Source organism: Diabrotica virgifera, chromosome 3 (assembly GCF_917563875.1).
Source record: "Diabrotica virgifera virgifera chromosome 3, PGI_DIABVI_V3a".
Lineage (NCBI taxonomy): Eukaryota > Metazoa > Arthropoda > Insecta > Coleoptera > Chrysomelidae > Diabrotica > Diabrotica virgifera.
The window spans coordinates 107,396,199-107,417,404 of NC_065445.1; the positions used below are offsets into that span (position 1 = coordinate 107,396,199).

General features: G+C 33.1%; 1 protein-coding gene across 1 annotated transcript in view; it reads right to left on the reverse strand.

The window, feature by feature from the left end:
• Window positions 1-3,322: 3,322 nt before the first annotated feature.
• Window positions 3,323-21,206, reverse strand: part of LOC126882030 (trehalase-like) — an 86,871-nt gene continuing 68,987 nt past the window's right edge. The window contains exons 5-6 of the mRNA XM_050646804.1: window positions 12,711-12,955; window positions 3,323-3,630 (exon numbers count right to left, since the gene is read on the reverse strand). Coding sequence (XP_050502761.1) covers window positions 3,374-3,630; window positions 12,711-12,955 — 502 coding nt within the window. The 3' untranslated portion in view covers window positions 3,323-3,373. The remainder of the gene's footprint in view (window positions 3,631-12,710; window positions 12,956-21,206) is intronic.

Consider the following 21,206-nt stretch of genomic DNA (forward strand, 5'->3'; position numbering starts at 1 on the left):
ATTGATGAAATTCCGAAGAATTTTTTGCAACAAAATATCGAAAACCCCTTTGTTTTTTTAATTGCTAATCAAGCAGGTGCGACACTGTAGTATAAGTGAGGACGTTTGAGTTTGCATAAATTCATTATCTCGAGAATGGGCAAATTTCAAGAGAAATCCTCAGACAGGTCGATTTTAATTTTTGAATTAGGACTTTTTGGCATATATATAATAATAGTGACGTCATCCATCTGGGCGTGATGACGTAATCGGTGATTTTTTTAAATGAGAATAGGGGTCGTGTGCTAGCTCATTTGAAAGGTTCTTCAATTCTCTATTCAGTAATATAAACATTTACATAATTATTTATACAGGGTGTCCAATAATTTAATTGTTTTGTCAATTTGCCATTTAAAAAAATCATCGATTAGGTCATCACGCCCAGATGGATGACGTCACTAGTATACTATATATGTCACAATATCATAACTTAAAAATAAAAACCGACCTGTTTTGGGATTTTTCCTTAAAGTCACCAGTTTACGAAATAACGAATTTATTCCTTTCATTTGCACCATACTGTATACACATGCAACGGTGGAAAATAGTGTCGCGCGCGCTTGATTGGCAATTAAAAAACAAAGGGGTTTTTGATATTGTATTGCAAAAAACTCTTCGGGATTTCATCAATCGATGTTTAAAGAATATATACCTACCTTGGCAACATTCAAATTTTCAGTTTTTCACATAGTTTTTGAGGGTTAAAAATGGCCGATTTCGCAATTTTTCAATTTTTAATCGCTTATATGTCAAAAACTATCAGTTTTAGAGAAAAGTCACTAAAGACCTTTTCTATTTGGAATGATCCAAAAAACCTAATAAAATTTTGTTCCATGCAAAAAAATAATTTTAGGAAAAAAACAAAAAAAAAACGTTTAAAAAATTGTTTACCAACTTTTGGTCCTGGCAACATGCAAATTTGTTAAAAGGGGTCCTTTTTGAGTAAGATTGTGCAAAAAATCCGAATTAGAATATTTTTCCTAGCGGATGTGCAGTGGCTTTCTGGACTATTGGGAATGTTTCGCTGAAAAGAGAATTTCGGCCAGATAGCGAAAATAGATTTTGTATTCAGATCAGAAGGAGAACTTTTGAAGATGCCGAATGAAGGGCATCGGAAATGTTTCCTCGTCGGCCGGTAATATTTGAACAGAATATTATTTACTGAGATACCGGTTGGAAGTGCGTGATTTTCGCGTCACCGGTAAAATATAAGTTCCAAAGATACTGTAATGCACGTCGAAATTCCGGATTACGGTATAACACTTTAATTATACGCGTTGTGTTATAATTATCCATTTTAGAGATGCAAGATATACTGTTTATTATTATAGAAAGTAAAAGTACAAATAATCCTGACGCCAGGGGGGCACAACGGCCTTCTTTATTCAGATGGACTTCTCCAAGTTTTTTATGTATTTTGACCCGTAGAACACGAATTTCTTGGGTAACAGGTGATCCGGATGTCGATAAGATTGTTATAAACAAAGAACTTGAGGAATTATAACAGCGATTTCTCGCAAAACAAAACATTTTTTGCATATTTTGGGTCATTCTAAGCAAAAAATGTACCTACAAGTTTTTTCGTAGGATGCATAGTTTTCGAGATAACCGCGGTTGAACTTTCAAAAAATCTAAAAATTGCAATTTTGAACTCGAATAACTTTTGATTAAAAAATAAAATAGCAATTCTGCTTACCGCATTTGAAAGTTTAAGTCAAATTATATAGGTTTTGATTATTTGCATTGCTAAAAATTTATTTTTTTACTGTTGAACAAAGCTATAAACACAGTATTTCCTGTGCCTCAAGGCCGCGTCTCACCATCAAATAATTTGATCAAACTGGGTTTCAGCAAACTAAAGTGACAGTTAGTGACGTCACATCCTGAGTGTTCATTGTGGATAATAATGAAAAATTTTAATTTTAAATAAAGTACAAACAAGTTGGACAACTCAATACAAAAAATTTGATCAAACTAGGCTCATAGTGAGAGCACAGATTTTTAGAATTTCAAAAAAACTGCAATTGTGACGTCAATTTGACGTACTTCCGGAGTTTGCTCAAACTGTTTGATCAAATTATTTTATGGTGAGACGCGGCCTTAATACATGCGTTGTAATGCATGCTACGTAGTTATTGCCTCGCTTGCACTTGTAGCTACTCTACCTACTCGTTCGATTTTAAATGAGAAAGCATTGAAAACATTACTCACGCACTAGGTGTTTATAGCTTTGTTTAACAGTAAAAAAATAAATTTTTAGCAATGCAAATAATCAAAACCGATATAATTTGACTTGAACTTTCAAATGCGGTAAGCAGAATTGCTATTTTATTTTTTAATCAAAAGTTATTCGGGTTCAAAAATTGCAGTTTTTAGATTTTTTGAAAGTTCAACCGCGTTTATCTCGAAAACTATGCATCCTACGACAAAACTTGTCAAACATTTTTTGCTTAGAATGACCCAAAAAATACAAAAAAATGTTTTGTTTTGCGAGAAATCGCTGTTATGTAGTTCCTCAAGTTCTTTGTCTATAACAATCTTATCGACATCCGGATCAACTGTTACCCAAAAAATTCGTATTCTACGGGTCAAAATACATAAAAAAACTTGGGTAAGTCCATCTGAATAAAGGAGGCTGTTGTACCCCCCCTGGCGACAGAACTAAAAGTCTTTTATTTAATTTCGAATCTCGGGGGTTTGTTAAGATCGGGTAGATTTTTAGAGGCCCCTCACATTTTGTGGCGACCGTAGGACAGAACGTCTTTAAGTTAAAGTTAAAAGTACAAAGTCTTTTATTTAATTTCGAATCTCGGGGGTTTGTTAAGATCGGGTAGATTTTTAGAGGCCCCCACATTTTGTGGCGACCGTAGGACAGAACGGCTTTAAGTTAAAGGTTAAAGTTAATCGTGTGTGCATACGAGGGTTGACGAAAAAGTGTATAGATGATCGCTGGTCAGACTTTATCACGTTGTTCGGGAGTGCTCCTAGTAGCATTTAACGTGTCTTGGTTTGTTTATTTCTACTGCATCTTCAATGTAAATTAAGTATAGGACATATTTACAGAGAAAGATACAACCTTTTACGACTCTTAATGGAAGGGAAGTGGAAGGAAGAAGAGGCCTAAAACAAGAAAATGCTCCTGGCTGAAGAACGTAAGAGACTGGACAGGCATGGACGCACATTCGAAACTAATAACAGCTCAAGATAGAAAGCAATTTGCTGTAGTTATAACCAACCTTCAGTAATGGAGGAGGCACCTTAACAAGAAGATAAATAAAATACATTAACATTTGGTACGTTTATTAATTTTTTCATAGGTATATCATTCCTACCTCTATTGGAAAACCTCGTACTTCCTCCGTTTAGTTCTATAATAGAGATGGATAAGTTCCAAGACGCAACCGTTACTCCAACCAAATCCGGCTTGTATATGATACTCACCACCTCCACCAAAACTACCGCTGGATTCTGCACTATATTTTTCAAACATTACTTTATTTTCATGGAAAGCTTTTATGTTTGAATTAACCCAATTGTGGGCAAGACTTTGGGCCATTTCTACAGCATCCGGATCCTCGCTCTTGTCTAATCCTGAAACATGTTTTGTTTGCAATATTTGAAGCAAAGCTTCTAAATCAAAGCTACGGATTAGGTTTTGGTCTTAAGGTGATACAGTAGCGATCAACAGGTAGCCAAAACGCGTTCCAAGATTGCGGCTGTAATTTTGAATATTTTTTCGAGATATTTGGCACACGTATTTGTAATATAATAAAGAATGGCGGTACAGAGCCCAATTTGAAAAATATATTAATATGTGGAAATTACTCTGTAATTAAATACAATATTAAAAGAACGAGCCTGTACCGCCATTAAGAAGGACATAAAAATACACTTTCTTCAAATAAACTTTTTTATCCGATGCCTAGATTTTGTGTCATTTTGGAACTACTAATGAAATAAAAAATTTTAGTAGTTCCAAAATGACACGAAATCTAGGCATCGGATAAAAAAGTTTATTTGAAGAAAGTGTATTTTTTTGTTCTTCTTAATGGCGGTACAGGCTCTTTTTTTAAATATTTTATCTAATTACAGAGTAATTTCCACATATTGATATATTTTTCAAATTGGGCTCTGTACCGCCATTCTTTATTATATTACGAATACGTGTGCCAAATATCTCGAAAAAATATTCAAAATTACAGCCGCAATCTTGGAACGCGTTTTCGCTACCTGTTGATCGCTACTGTTTCCTCTTAAAGCGACGACACAGTATTGCGGCCAGATAGAGCGCGAGCTAGACGAAGGATAATGGATTATGTTTCTAGAAACATGTAACAAATACGGCGTAAATCTAAATTGTAAGAAGACAAAAATAATGATCATTAGTAAGAACAGCAACATCTTCTTCTTCGTGTGCCATCTCCTCTAAGAAGGTCGGCAACCATCATGGCAATTCGCACTTTCGATACCGCTGCTCTAAAGAGATCAGCAGAGAGGGTTAGGTTTTGACATAAACATAAGACCTAGACTTCTCGCTGCAATCTAAAACTGTGCGACAAAGAAAAATATTTGTCAAGAATGAATAACCATTTTCAATTTCGTTGCAACAAGAAACTACAACCACATCATTATTCCAGTTCAATCAGAGAGTGCACCTCTACCGACTTCGAAACTTATTTAGTCTCTCATCAGGAGGCACATATAATGCTGCTCTCTCTGACCCAACTAGGACAAACCCCGGCGTGCAGTTACGGATTGCAACGAACGAAATAGCAGGGATGCCCTAGCGGCAACTGCTAGCAGAAAAACTAAGTTTTCAATCTAATAGCACATAAAACAACATCCAAACATCCCACCAGACTGAAAATAATGTAAAAAAAAACAATTTTAAAATTTCCTCATCTTCCTTGTTTCAGCAGCCGTTATGGCTTGCAAATTGTAGAAGCCTTGGAGGTGTTATCAGAGAAGGTTCCCATTGTTTTCAGTCTGATAGGATGTAGAATAACATTTTTGGATGTTGTTTTATGTGCTATTAGATTGATTATTTCATTCATAGGAGATTCTGACCAATAGAAAGCTACAGACATGCAAATTAAGGTGATAATTTTTGATAATCTCCCGTCGTTAAGCATATTACGTCAGATGCCCTTCGTTGCTACGAAAAAATACATTCAGTGACATTAATGACAAATGTTTTAAAAATTATAAAAGTGATAACTTTCAACCGTCAAATACATATTTATAACAACTGTTTGTTTAATTTCACTAATTGGTACTTACATATATAAATTACAATAAAATTTTGGTTTTGAACAGTTTTATTCATGAAATAATCGCAACAAATTGCACTCGAACTCTAAAATTAATATCGAATTTTTGCCCTCGTGACATAATTTCACTCGCCTTCGGCTCGTGAAATTAAAACTGCCAAAGTGACACTCGGGAAAAATTCAATAATTTTAGAGCTCTTGTGCAATTACTACTGAAAACTTAGTTTTTTGCTAGCAGTGGTCGCTAGAGCTACTAATGAAATAAACAATTTTAGTAGTTCCAAAATGACACAAAATCTAGGCATCGGATAAAACAGTTTATTTGAAGAAAGTGTATTTTTGTTCTTCTTAATGGCGGTGCAGGCTCGTTTTTTTTAATATTGTATTTAATTACAGAGTAATTTCCACATATTAATATATTTTTCAAATTGGGCTCTGTACCGCCATTCTTTATTATATTACGAATACGTGTGCCAAATATCTCGAAAAAATATTTAAAATTACAGCCGCAATCTTGTAACGCGTTTTTGCTACCTGTTGATCGCTACTGTATCACCTTAAGTGACTTGGTGGAGTTTGACGGTTAGGTTAAGTATATTCAGGAACTAAACATTGCCGACGAAAAAGAATGTAATATTTAGATTCGGTACTTTAGACCTAACTTATGAGAAACGATTTAAGCAATACATTCCAATTTATACAGGGTGTCCAGAAACTATCCTGACAAACTGGGTCTCGGTGAATTCGTAACTATTTTAATCCCCCATCCTAATTACAGGCCAACTCGTAATTCTGGCGCGCAGGTAATTCTTCGATAACCCACTAACTACCGGTGAATTAGTAACTTTCATTTTTAAGTAATGTTGATAATTGAATACCGGTATTCCAGGTATGTACCTGTAAAAATTACTCTCTTTGAAGGTGGTGTAAAAGGTATTCATCATTTATGTATTGTCTCTTGGAACAGTTACTAGAGAAAATCCAAATACATTTTGTGAAAATGACTGAAATTCTTGTAACAGATAACAGATTTCGTAATGAGTGCACGTGGGTGTAAGTTATTGGTGGTAAATAATTTTAAATTTCAATTAAAGAAAGTGCTAAAAAGTGGAAAACATTTATGGTACTGTTCTGTATCTGGTTGCAAGGCAACCTGTTATACTGACGGAATCATACGGCCTGCTATCATACGGCCCCTATTTTCATTTTAAAAAATCATCGATTGAGTCATCACCCACATAACAATGATGTTCGCATCATGTTCAAAGCATATACTACCAACATTCGTCGGAGTATATTCTTTTTAGTATATGCGTAGTACAAGCGTAGCATGTACCATAAAAAACATTCTAAATTTCATGTTCTTTGCATATACTTTAAGGAATATCCTCGTACCGAATATACTGAGTACATTCGTGTAAGTAGTATCTCGGAATATTCAAAAAGTTTATTCTTAGAATATACCTTTATCGAATATTACATAAAAGTATATACTTGACACATACTTATAAGTACTTTTAAAATATCTTAAAAGGAATATGTGTATGGATAGGAAGAATAATGTTAGCCTATATATATATATATATATATATATATATATATATATATATATATATATATATATATATATATATATGCTAACAGATTATCAACTTCGTTATGAATAATTAATAAAATTTAAAAATATATGTATGTAGGCAGTACTATTGAACTACCGAATTCATTATTTAAAATTGTTTTAATTGTATGGTAAAAATGTTTAAAAATTAATTGTATTAACGAAAAAGGAGAAATTCTCGTTTCGCTTTCATCATTGAAATGCATTTACTATTTTGGTTTCATAAGTTTATCATGAGTATTCTTAGAATTTTATTTTTACATGGAATTGACATTCAGATAAGCTGAGCCAAAACCCACAAACAAAGAGGAAACGACCGCTTCATACCTGCATAAGGGGTAAGGGGTTGGGAACAAAGGCAAAATACAAAATATGAAAAACAGTTAGGCAAGGCATTTGGCATTTGTATTTGTATCTACACTCAACACTATCACTGTCTATGCGGGATGTGTATTCTGTGCTGTGTTATGAGGAAGACCGAGTATTTCTACAAGGAATAGGAACATGCATAATTAACCTATTTATTTTGTTTGCGGTCAACTTACAAATAAAAAATTTATTTTGGTACTTCAATATTACTTAAATAGTAAGTATGTATATAGGTACATATAAACAACATATAAATTTTAGTTATTTACATACATATTTTACATAATATATATTTGGGTACTATAGGTATATTCAGCATTTTTATTTTTATATGCAAATAAACTAAATATAATATATACCTAAATATATATACCTACTTACCTATATAATATTTATATAACTAACAAAAATTTATATATTTCATATTTACTTTTTAAGTAATATTGTAGAATGTACAAACTACATTCTCATATATAATATGTAAATTTAGTAGAAAGTAGAACCTAGGATGGGATTCGGTGATGCTGAAAACATACTTCTGAGCAATATATAGCACTTCCTTGGAATATTCTTCCCATATACTAAAAAGTGCATTCTAGTCTAGGCGCCCAATAGAGGTCACCGTGTCATTTTCAATTCTGATGGACAAACTCAACGGTTTCTTATGAATTTTGGGCTGCTGATTACGAATTTTGAGGGGGGGTTGTTTATAAGGCTTTGGCTCATAAACTAAAAGAGATAAAAAAAATGTTTCAAATAAAATTTGTTCCCTAATAAAAGACGAGGAAACGACCGTTTACTAAACTTAAATCCGACAATTAGAACTCAAGATATTGTAAAATTAGTGCACAATGCAAATTGCAAATTGCAAAATAAGTATTTTTCGAAGCTTTACCGATCGTAACTCGGCTTCTACTCACGCAAATGAGCCTTATAAGGTGTCCTTTTAAAGCTTAATTAAGAGGCTTCCAAACAAAGTTTGTTAGATTATTTGATCTTTATTTGTTTTAAAGTTATACCCGTTTGAAGTTATAATTTTCTTAAAAAAATTGTACATTAATTTGTTTATAAAGGTTTCAAGCAAACTTGAGCTATAAACATTTATACTTTAATTAACAATAATGATAAAACAACTCAAAAGGAATAATTTGAGCTTACGAAAATGTTCGTAAGTTTATTTTTGGCTAAGATGTCGATATTTTAATGGCGCGCTATGAGGCGCAAGATTGGCTCACAGTCAAGTAAGTATGTATTCTTCGACGCTTTATCGATCGTACCTCGGCTTCTACACATGAAAATGAGCCAATATGTGATATTCATATAAAAATGGATCGAGTTCTTTTGCAGCATCATCATTGCATATAAAACGAGCATTTATGATGTGGCGGCATACACACAATTGACGGGACTTGATGATGCTGCAAAAGAACTAGATCCACTTTGTATGGATATCATATAGATAATTAGACTCTGAAGCCTCAAAAAGTTTTAGTTTTACTGCCTATAAGAACAGACTTGTACCACCATGTAACTGTTAAAATTTCGCTAAGAACTTATGCAGATGTAAAAAAAGCTGATATGCCCTATATGCAGATTTGCAGATTTGCAGATGCATGAAAAAAATGTTTGTAAAAATAGTATTAATAAATAATATCAACTTACTTTTTAGTTATACTTCTGAAATATTAGTTTTTAATGTTTTTTTCTCATTTAGTGCAAAATATAGAAGACAATGTAAATAGAATGAAAGGTGATACGAGGTACAGTATGATGATTTAATTATAAGAATTATATGATAAAATTTTATTAGGATCTCCAAAAATGAAAAATGAAGATAACGTATGTATACATAGAAATTATAATTTGCATCGAGAAGTTAGCGCGTGAACTTCTACGCGGTGAGCCGATCTTGCGCCTCATAGCGCGCGCCATTGAAATATCGACATCTTGGCCAAAAATAAACTTATGAACATTTTCATAACCTCAAATTATTCCTTTTGAGTTTTTCTATCATTATTGTTCATTAAAGTATAAATGTTTATAGCTCAAATTTGCTTGAAACACTTATAAACAAATGAATGCATAATATTTTTAAGAAAATTGTAACTTCAAACGGGTATAACTTTAAAACAAATGAAGATCAAGCAATTTAACAAACTTTGTTTGGAAGCCTGTTAATTAAGCTTTAAAAAGACACCTTCTAAGACTTATTTGCGTGCGTAGAAGCCGAGTTACGATCGATAAAGCTTCGAAAAATACTTATTTTGCAATTTGCATTGTGCACTAATTTTACAATATCTTGAGTTCTAATTGTTAGATTTAAGTTTAGTAAACGGTTTTTTCTTCGTTTTTTATTAGGGAACAAATTTTATTTGAAACATTTTTTTATCTCTTTTAGTTTATGAGCCAGAGCCTTATAAACAATTTATAAACAATTAAATTGTTTATAACAATTTTTTGACCACTCGGAACGAAATCCCCCTCGAAATGCGTAATCAGCAGCCAAAAATCCATAAGAAACCGTCGAGTTTGTCCATCAGAATTGAATATGACACGGTGACCCCTCTGGCGCCTAGACTATTCTTCCTATATACTAAAAAGATGTGCGGTAGTACATTCTAAGTATATAAATAGAAGGTTTACAACACCTCCATAGAATGTTCTAAAACGGATATTCTTGGTATATACTGAAAAGAAGTGCGGTAGTACATTCTAAGTATATACATAGAACGTTTAAGTACTGTAATGTAGTATATACTCAGCATCTGCTCTGCACATTCCCAATGGTAATTACGCATATTCTCAGCATATACTTTTTCTGAAAAGTATGTTCTATGAATATGCTAAGAACATGAAATTGTTATGTGGGCACGCCCAGATGGATGACGTCACTGGTATGATATGTATACCAAAAAATTAGAATTTAAAAATAAAAATCGACTTATTTCGGGATTTATCTCCAGAGACGCCCATTTTAGAGAAAATGAATTTATTCCAACTCAAACGTCCTCACTGTATTTGTTTATAAGCCAAAAAATTGTTTATAACTTTAAAACAGTCCTGAGGCCTCTTAGATAATCCGATTTTAATTCTGTAAAGTGTATTAGATAGGCAGAGAGCCTCTTTATATGTGAAAAAATTAGCAAACCTCTAAATGATCTACTTTCTGTTCAGAAAGTTTTTAAAAAATTTGAACTTTTTTAAAAAAATTTAGATTGCAAAATTATTATGCAAAATTTATTAGGTCGATTTTAATGAAATTTGGTGGACGATTTAAGTATGTTATAAGGATTTTCTGTGCGAATTACGAAGGTTCTAAGTGCAACCAAAGTTGATGAAAAACACTGAATAAAAAGAGGCTTATTTTGCCCCCTTATTTTGTATTTATTGCAATTTTGCAGAAAGGGTAATAATTTAAGACATTTTTAACTAGTCGTATATCATAAAAAATTCAATTATCTTTATTTTAATTTGCTACGACTTTGCTCCAAAATAAATCGTTTTAAAGTTATAAGAAAAGAATGTAGAAAAAAAAATGTTTTTCGAAATTTTTAAATATTTTCATTTTTTTATTAATGTTCCGGGCATATTTGAGAAGGAGCATAAGTCAATTATTATTATTTTTTTATAGGTAGGTACATATAATACACAACATGTGTTTAAGCAAACCAAGAACCATTCGCTTACATAATAATATGCTATATGCCCCGTGTTGGCTTAGTCCTTCTTCTTCTTTGAGTGCCTCTCCTATCGGAGATTGGATATCATTAGGGCGATTCTAATTTTATTTACTGCTGTTTTGAACAATTCGTTAGTGGTACAGCCAAACCACTCTCTCAAATTTCTCATCCAGGACATTCTTCTACGGCCTGGATTTCTTCGTCCTTGGATTTTTCCTTGCATTATATTTTGTAGGAATGTGTACTTTTGTCCTCTCATCAGGTGGCCTAAGTATTCAAGTTTTCTCTTTTTTATACTCCGTAGAACTTCTGGCTCGTTATTTATTCTGCGTATTACTTCTTCATTTGTAATTTTATCCACCCAACTTATTCGTAGTATACGGCGGTAGCACCACATCTCATAGCTTTCAAGATTTTCTGGCTTAGTCCGTTACTGTTCAAATGTATTTCTTACCTTTTAACCTAACAACTATTAAACAATGGTTTCGAATTCACCAAAAATGCTTCAAAGAGAGCTAGAGCCCTTTGAGGATGGATTGTAATTCGTTTTTTTTATACTTCCAGGACGCTTCTATTTAGAAAAACCAAAACTGGTAGGTACGCCTATTTCTACTGCAATAACTTGCGATATTTTATCGCATAACTTTCTTGTATGTAACTTTTTGACATTGGGTTATTAAATTGTGAGGTATTCTAGTACTAAAATGTACCTACTGCTTTAAGTCGGTAGGATGTACCGTTTTATAGAAAAATCGATTGGAAAATATTTTTTCGGAAAATTGTCTCTTGAATTTGAACAATGATTTTAAAAAACGGTGTATTTTACCGAAGAGTAACTTTTAGTACCAGAATACCTCATAATTTAATAATCTAGATTCAAAAATGCTTAAAAATTAAAGACAAAAAAGTTATCCGACAAAATAACCGTTGACCTACCCACAACAAACGAATATGACCGGTACTAGTCGTAATTGATGAAATCGATAATAAATATCGAAATAAATAAAATAATAAATGGAAAATAAATAAACGGACCAGTTTTTCTTCAAATTCAACCAACGAAAAATTTTCAAATCGTTTTTTCTAGAAAACGGTGTATTCTACCGACTTAAAGCAAGAGTACGTTTTAGTGCTATACTAAATTTACATTCAAGATGCAGTAGAAATAAACAAACCAAGACACGTTAAATGCTACTAGGAGCACTCCTGAATCATAATTTACAATGTATAAACTTTGGAAATCATGATTTGGGGTTTACAATGTATATACATTGTAAATTATGATTTGGGAGTGCTCCTAGTAGCATTTAACGTGTCTTGGTTTGTTTATTTCTACTGCATCTTGAATGTAAATTTAGTGTAGAATACTTCACAATTTAATAAACCAGTGACAAAAATGCTTAAAAGTTAAAGATAAAAAGTTATGCGATAAAATAACCGTTGACCTCTACCCAAAACGGACGTCTATAACCGGTACTAGACATTCGCAATTAATGAAATCTATTTATCTCTGGAAGATAAATAGGCGTACTAGTTTTCGTTTTTCTAATTCGAAGCGTTCTGGAGGTATGAAAAAAAGACTAACTACAAGACGCCATCTTCAAAGAGCTCTAGCTCTGTTAGGAAGCATTTTCGGATTAAGTAAATTGGGTTACATTGTCTTAAAATTATTTGAGGCATCTCTTGTCTTCGTTTGTCAGGAGAGTTTCTGGACACTCTGTATAACATACTAACCTATAATTATTAGATTTTGGTATGGAGACCAAGCATTAGGAAAATCCCATTGCTGACCCGTGGGAAACAGCGACGATGGAATACCTCCTCTGTATGCGTCTATTCCTTGTTTCCGCAAATATTTGACAGATTTAGCCCCCAATTCTTGTCTTAAATTTTCAGGGAATGCTCCGGCCCAAAGAGGTGTGAGGTTGCTCGCATAATAATGTCTTCGAGGTTTTTTACTCTTCTGATCATAATCATACCTAGAATGAAGATTATAGTGTATTGTACAACAACTGAGAAAAAGACATATTTTTCACGAGCGCAGAAGTTTGTTGGCACGAGGCGAGTGCCGCAAATCCTAAGCGAGGGTGAAATATGTCAATTTCTCACGTGTTATACACTGTACTTTTTCTATGGTAGCGTTGTTGTCAAGAGTTCAAACTTCAAAATTAAATAATTTAGGTGCTTTTAGTATATTATATGCCTAAATTGAAATAAAATACATATAGATACATATAAATATGTAGGTATTTAATAGGTACTCTTAATATTTATTTACTTTATCTATTTAAAACTAGCTGACCCGGTGAACTTCGTTGCACCTTAGTGTGTCATAATTAAATAATCTGTCATAATTGTGATTCTAGATCAGTTCTTGAACGCAATTGCTAGAAAGCAATTACTCAAAATCAACTGCTCGAAAATGAATTGCTAGACATGAAAATTGATCAAAATGCAATTTGCTCGGTTAAAAAAAATTATATGTCCAAATATTTTTTCACAATAATGCAAAATTTGTTGGTATGGTCGAATGAAATTTGATAGTTTTAAGGCATTCCAGAAGCCGCTACAGATAAAATGTTTTAACAGCTTATTAATCATTCAGAATTAGTCGACGGTTATTAAAAGTTAAAATAATTAAGACGATGACTGGACGATAACGATTTAATGAGTGAAATTTAAATTTTTTTCTACTTTAATGACAAAAAAGCAAACTCATTAGCAGAACCCAATTAAAAATTATTTTGCACATCATATTTGAAAAAGTATTTGGTTGAAAAATCTCATTTTTGCTGCCAAAAAAAAATATTAATTTGTCTGGACTAAATTACAGTTCTGTTTATCTTAAAAGGGATATGTTACTATCAACATTCATACAGTGTTGCCAAACTGGATTTTGTTATTTTGAGTGTAAATTTTCCCAGCGATCTCCGAGGGTACAATACATAAAAACGATACATAATATGACAAATTATATGATATTCCACGTATACAGTACGTAAATCGTTCAGCTGGACATAGGGAACATACAATATATAGATTTAGATAGATACATAAATACATACATTGTATTATATTGAGATAATTGAGGCAACTGAGCTTTCTCGATGACAATATGGTTGTTAGCATTAAGGGGCATTAACCTCAAAATTGACAAATCATTTTGACTGACACAAATAAACGTCAAAATATGAGAATGTAGTAGGTAGCTAAATATTTTTGGCATAAGAAAATGGAAGAACTGTTTAGTTTTTAAAGTAAAATAAATTTTATTATTTTAATTCATACCTTAACCTTTAACTACACGCGCTGGCGTATTTTTGTACGCCACATATAAGAATTCTATTACAAATGTATTTAAAAATTTAATTTTTGTCTTTGTTTATTTATCTAACCTATCACTGGAATGTGCTTTACACTGGATTTAGTTTCGTTATAATCGGCGTTCTAGGAAGATCGTAATTTATAGTTTATTATTTGTTGTTTCTTGTGGTGGATAACATACGCCACAATTATAGTAATACAATTAGTAATATAAGTACATATTTCGAATGTTTTTTAGTCATTATGGCACAAAATATATTTTTCTTTATAGTAAACAATACTTTTTCTCAAATAAAAAATATTTCAAAAAAATTTTTATTAGCAATTTTATTTATCATGGAATCAGACTCCAGTTATATATCCCAGTTTGCTTACTGAGAAGGAACTCCAAGTATTCGCTGACGCCGAGTAAGGTTTATAACAAACAAATAAGTGTAATTAAAAAAAAAATAAACAAATCCGCTGTTTTTAAGTGTATTTTCTTGTGGTGTATAAAGTACGCCACGCGTGTAGCTATGTTATATTTTGATGCGCGGGCAGTTAAAGCTTAAAATTCTAAATATTAATTAATTATGACAATAACAAAAAATAATATAAATCATTTAATACATGCAATAGTGTACATGATATTTTTCGTTAGTTCATCTAATAAACATAAATAAACTGGATGGTTTGCCCAGGCGAAAGCAAGATTTTTTGAAAATTGTATAAAATTAAAAAATTCATATTTTATCCAGTTTGACTCCAAAAATTAATCTGTTGCACTTTTCTTTTATGAAATTTCCCGTTCGTCCTTCTTCTGTGCTCAGAATTTTTCTACGGCTTACGGTTCGCTATTTCGGAAACGGACTGTGTTAGAGAAGAAAAAGTAGCAGCGTTTTGTTCGGAAAGCAGGGAGTCTACCTGCCAAATTTCATAAAAATCGCTCAATTCCTTTCGGAGGAGTATGGCAACAAAGATGTAAAATATTTAAATGGCTATTAAAAAATAACGGTTGAAGATAAAAAAGTGAAAATTTAGGATTGTATGTATCTTTTTCTTCTACATCATACAAAATTAAGAAAAAACGGTTTGTCAAAAAATTAAAAAAATATATCAGGGGGGCAAGCCCCCTTATGACGTACGGGCATGAAATCAGAGTTATGCCTATTCCCAGTCCGGTAGAATACACGTGTAAAATTTCATAAAAATCTGTTGAGCCGTTCTCGAGTTATTAACAGTGTAAGTGTAACTAACATAACTCGACTTTCTTTTATATATGTTACAGTTCAAGTTGATTCTCAGTTAGAGTTGACTCCAACTAGTTGGAGTCAACTCCAACTGAAACGAGCATTAAAAGTTGATTTTAAAAATTTAAATCAACTTTTACTAGTTGGAGTTGACTCTTACTGGATCGTTTCAGTAAATGTTGATTATACGAGAATCTCAAGTGCATTTTTGATGAGTGTGCGTTTCTTTGTTTTGACCGTTTCAACTACTTATTAGTATAGTCCGTAACGTCGCCCCCGTTAGGTAAATTATTCTGATTCGATTTTTTGCACAAACTTACTCAAAGAAATATGCAGGTACATCCGTATAACAATCCTTATAACAAATACACAGGGTGTCACGCGGTACCGCGGTCGAAAAATTGTTTAACCAATTTTTGTTAACCAAATTCACAAAAATAATTTTTTCCACCTACCTCTACCGAAAGTATACTTTTCCGGACCTGATTGTAGGGAGCAAAGTTGTACTTTTCCTCCCTAGGGAGGAAAATATTTTTCCTCCCTAGGGAGGAAAAGTAAAAGTGACGTCATGGTATTTCATTCATGTAATATAACTTATTGACGCCCTGTACAATATCTATTTTCTATTACGTAAGTATCTATACATTTTAACGTTTATTTAAAAACACTCTGTATTTTGTAGAATGGTAAAAAACACTAAATTGTTATTCTGATTTAACAATGTTTACATTAATAATTTGACTTATATTTGACAGTTGACAGTTATATTGTACCTACTTGCTAGTTTTAGTTCTAATAAATTTTGTTGGTTAGTTACATAAATAAATTAAGTAAAAATGATAAAATGACTTGTTATTTGAGGAAGGTGGAAAAACCATATGTATAACATGGGAGTAAAGTGCCTTTTCCTCCCTTGAATGATTACTGCCCTCCGCTACGCGTCGGGCAGTAAACTTCATTCTCGGGAGGAAAAGAAGCACTTTCCTCCCTTGTTATACAAATAGCTATTATCTACTCTATCTCATATTATGTGTAAATGTTTTATTGTGTGAAAATTGTAAATATAGATAGCAGTACATGAAGGGTTTAAAGCGTGTCTGAAGTAACAATGTATTTTAAATGGGTTTTACTTTTTCGCATTGTTTTTTAGCACACTTTCATATAATTAAACATCCTTAACTTTCGCCTTCGGGAGGAAATCAGACACGCCCTTGCAACGGCAACTGAAATGCTCACAAAACAGCGACCACGGAAGCGAAGATGGATGAGAGAGGAAATATTGGATTTAATGGATGAAAGAAGAAAATGAATACTACCATCCTTGGATTATAAGCTTTCATTTGACACATCATTTGTCATATCGGAAAAGAAATGAAAGGCAGAATTTACAAATCAGTCATCAGACCAATAATGACATACGCGGCAGAAACACAACCCGACACAGAGAGGACAAAAAGATTGCTCGAAACAGCCGAGATGAAAACCCTTCGAAAAATCGATAGTAAGACTCTATGGGACAGAGCTAGAAGTACAGATATACGACGGAGATGCAAGGTGGATAACATTAATAACTGGGTAAGAAACAGAAGTTAAACGAAGAACAGGAGTTACCGATGTAATTTCCCAAATTGCCACCCTGAAATGGAACTGGGCCGGACACGTCGCCCGAATTAGTGATGAGAGATGGACGAAGAGATTACTTGAGTGGAGGCCGAGATTAGACAAAAGAAGTAAAGGAAGACCACCTACTCGTTGGACTGACGATCTCAAGAAAATGTCTAGAAATTGGATGCACAGTGCTCAAAATAGAGCACAATGGACAAAAATGAGGGAGGCCTATGTCCAGCAGTGGACGCAAAGGGCTGGATGATGATGATGATGATGATGATGATGATGATGATGATGATGATGATGATGATGATGATGATGATGATGATGATGATGATGATGATGATGATGATGATGATGATGATGATGATGATGAAGAAACAGAAGAATAGAATAGAATGACCACATAAGTCGAATGACAACAAATAGGGTAGTCAGGACAGCGAGAGACGGTTCCCCAATAGGAAGACGTTCAGTGGGAAGACCACGAAAACGATGGAACGACAACTTACTAGAGACACATTGAAAAAACAGACAAAGTAATGTCTATACAAAAAGGAGAAGAAGAAGATTTGTCATTCTACCTGTTATAATGACGGAGGAGTTATATCCGCGGACGGACGGATAGATAGCCTAGGTTAAATTTGTCAACTTTAGTACCATCCTTGGATATTAATCTTTCATTTGACACCTCATTTGTCATTCTACCTGTTATAATTAACGAGGAGTTATACTCGCTGTCGGACAGATGGTACCAGGCAGTACCGTGGTCGAAAAATTGTTTAATAGTTATTTATGTACCAAGTCAGTAAAGTGGCTCTTTATCGAACGAGTCTGATATTACGAGCAGAGGAAGCGAAGCGAGCAACAGACGCGTCCGATAAAGAGTATTGAGGTGGTGCCTACAAAATTGTATCGTCAATCATAAAAAACATTAACACTTACTTACAACTGTGAGGAAATTTTTTTAATTTTTGACGAAATAAAAAATTCGTATGACAGTAATGACAGATGACTTTTGCATGATGGCCGGCTTTGATGTTTAATCGATAGTTATCAATATTGTATACCTACCTAATTACTAAATCTGTAAAGTTTTGATTTATTTTGTATGAATATAATTGCGAAACACTACAGAATTTTACTTTTTGACATAAATTTTATTAATAATAAAATAAATTTTGTACAATATTTTTAATAATTAAAGTAAATAAATTTTAATTTCACTCAAATAAATAATAGATTGCTGCCATTGACCACTTACATTCAATCTCGGTTAATTTGATTAATAATCGCGGCAGGTAAAGTAACATTCTTCTTTCAATACAACAAAGTGATACTTTACTGCCGAAAATGAGGGCAAATGAGTCCAATAATGAATGATTTTAGTGACGTTTGGGGCTAAACAATGATTTTAAACAAAATCGCAAAAATAATTTTTTCACTTCGTACAAATTTTTTTTAGATCCTTTGGGCCTTTTTTTTCTCTAAAATTGACTGTTGTCGAGTTATTAGCGACTCGACAACAATCAATTTTAGAGAAAAATCACAAAATATCTTTTTTTTGCTCAGAATAACCCAAATGATCTAAAAAAAATTGTTCGAAGTGAAAAAATGATTATTGTGAATTTGTCTAAAAAATTGTTTAAACAATTTATCGATCAAGGTACTGCCTGGCACCCAGTAGATTTGTTATAAGGACCTCTTTTTGAGTAAGTCTGTGCAAAAAATTCGAATCGGAGTAATTTACCTAACGGGGGCGACGATACAGCCTAGACTAATTTAAACATATTCAGTAACAATTAATTTCTAGAATCGGCTGTTTGTGTGAATCAGAATCAACTTTTACTAAATGGCATTGGGAAGAGTATACTTTTCCTAGTTGGAGTTTACTTTTACTAGTAAATGTTGAATATAAATCTTCATTTTATATTTATAATCAACTTTTACTGAAACCAGCCGTTAGAGTTGACTCGAACTAGTAAAAGTCAACTCCAACTGGATAATCAACTTGAACTGTAACATATATATAGATGTAAAATATTTAAATGGCTATTAAAAAATAACGGTTGAAGATAAAAAAGTGAAAATTTAGTTTGGCTTCTACATCATACAAAATTAAGAAAAAACGGTTTGTCAAAAATTAAAAAAATATATCAGGGGGGGCAAGCCCCCTTATGACGTACGGGCACGAAATCAGAGTTATGCCTATTCCCAGTCCGGTAGATACACGTGTAAAATTTCATAAAAAATCTGTTAAGCCGTTCTCGAGTTATTAACGGTGTAACTAACATAACTCGACTTTCTTTTATATATATATATATATATATATATATATATATATATACATATATATAAAATATGCATAAAATGGAATGCAATATATATATATATATATATATATATATATATGAGTTAGCTAGAAGCAACCTACCTTGCTCGTTTCGGTACGAAACCGATCTGTGCTTCCACTTTGAAGCCACTAGATGTCACCTCGTATTTATTTAAAAATACCTACGGTGTCAAACAAGCAGGAAATAATCGCAACTTTCTACTTTTCAAAAGTATGAAAATAATATGCAAAATAATATACGGGAAATAAATATTCTCACCCTCGTCTGTGCTGCCATCTTGAGAACGTTTTCGCTGTCTACAGCTCATCAGTCAAGCTCTCAGAACAGACGAAGATGTAGAATATTCCTTCCGTATACCCGCGGCCGTAAGACAGCCATGCAGTCCTTATGGGACTAGCGCAATCTGAGTTAGCTAGAAGCAACCTACCTTGCTCGTTTCGGTACGAAACCGATCTGTGCTTCCACTTTGAAGCCACTAGATGTCACCTCGTATTTATTTAAAAATACCTACGGCGTCAAACAAGCAGGAAATAATCGCAACTTTCTACTTTTCAAAAGTATGAAAATAATATGCAAAATAATATACGGGAAATAAATATTCTCACCCTCGTCTGTGCTGCCATCTTGAGAACGTTTTCGCTGTCTACAGATCGTCTGTTCTGAGAGCTTGACTGATGAGCTGTAGGCAGCGAAAACGTTCTCAAGATGGCAGCACAGACGAGGGTGAGAATATTTATTTCCCGTATATTATTTTGCATATTATTTTCATACCTTTGAAAAGTAGAAAGTTGCGATTATTTCCTGCTTGTTTGACGCCGTAGGTATTTTTAAATAAATACGAGGTGACATCTAGTGGCTTCAAAGTGGAAGCACAGATCGGTTTCGTACCGAAACGAGCAAGGTAGGTTGCTTCTAGCTAACTCAGATTGCGCTAGTCCCATAAGGACTGCATGGCTGTCTTACGGCCGCGGGTATACGGAAGGAATATTCTACATCTTCGTCTGTTCTGAGAGCTTGACTGATGAGCTGTAGACAGCGAAAACGTTCTCAAGATGGCAGCACAGACGAGGGTGAGAATATTTATTTCCCGTATATTATTTTGCATATATATATATATATATATATATATATATATATATATATATATATATATATATATATATATATATATACATGTAAAATATTTAAATGGCTATTAAAAAATAACGGTTGAAGATAAAAAAGTGAAAATTTAGGATTGTATGTATCTTTTGCTTCTACATCATACAAAATTAAGAAAAAACGGTTTGTCAAAAAATTAAAAAAATATATCGGGGGGGGGGGGCAAGCCCCCTTATGACGTACGGGCATGAAATCAGAGTTATGCCTATTCCCAGTCGGGTAGAATACACGTGTAAAATTTCATAAAAATCTGCTGAGCCGTTATCGAGTTATTAACGGTGTAACTAACATAACTCGACTTTCTTTTATATATACAGTAAAACCTCGATAGAACGGACCTCTATTTAACGGACTTCGGATATATCGGACAAAAAATCAGATCAAATGTAAAAAAATTTGAATGCAAAAAAATATAAAAAATCGAATTCTAGAAGGAAAAACAACAAGGACAGGATCTCGGCATTGCTTTGTGCTAACGCCAATAAATCGCATGGATTGACTACTAGCGTGCTTCACAAAACTGTCCACACAGTTCGCCGGTGCAGGTTGTGTCT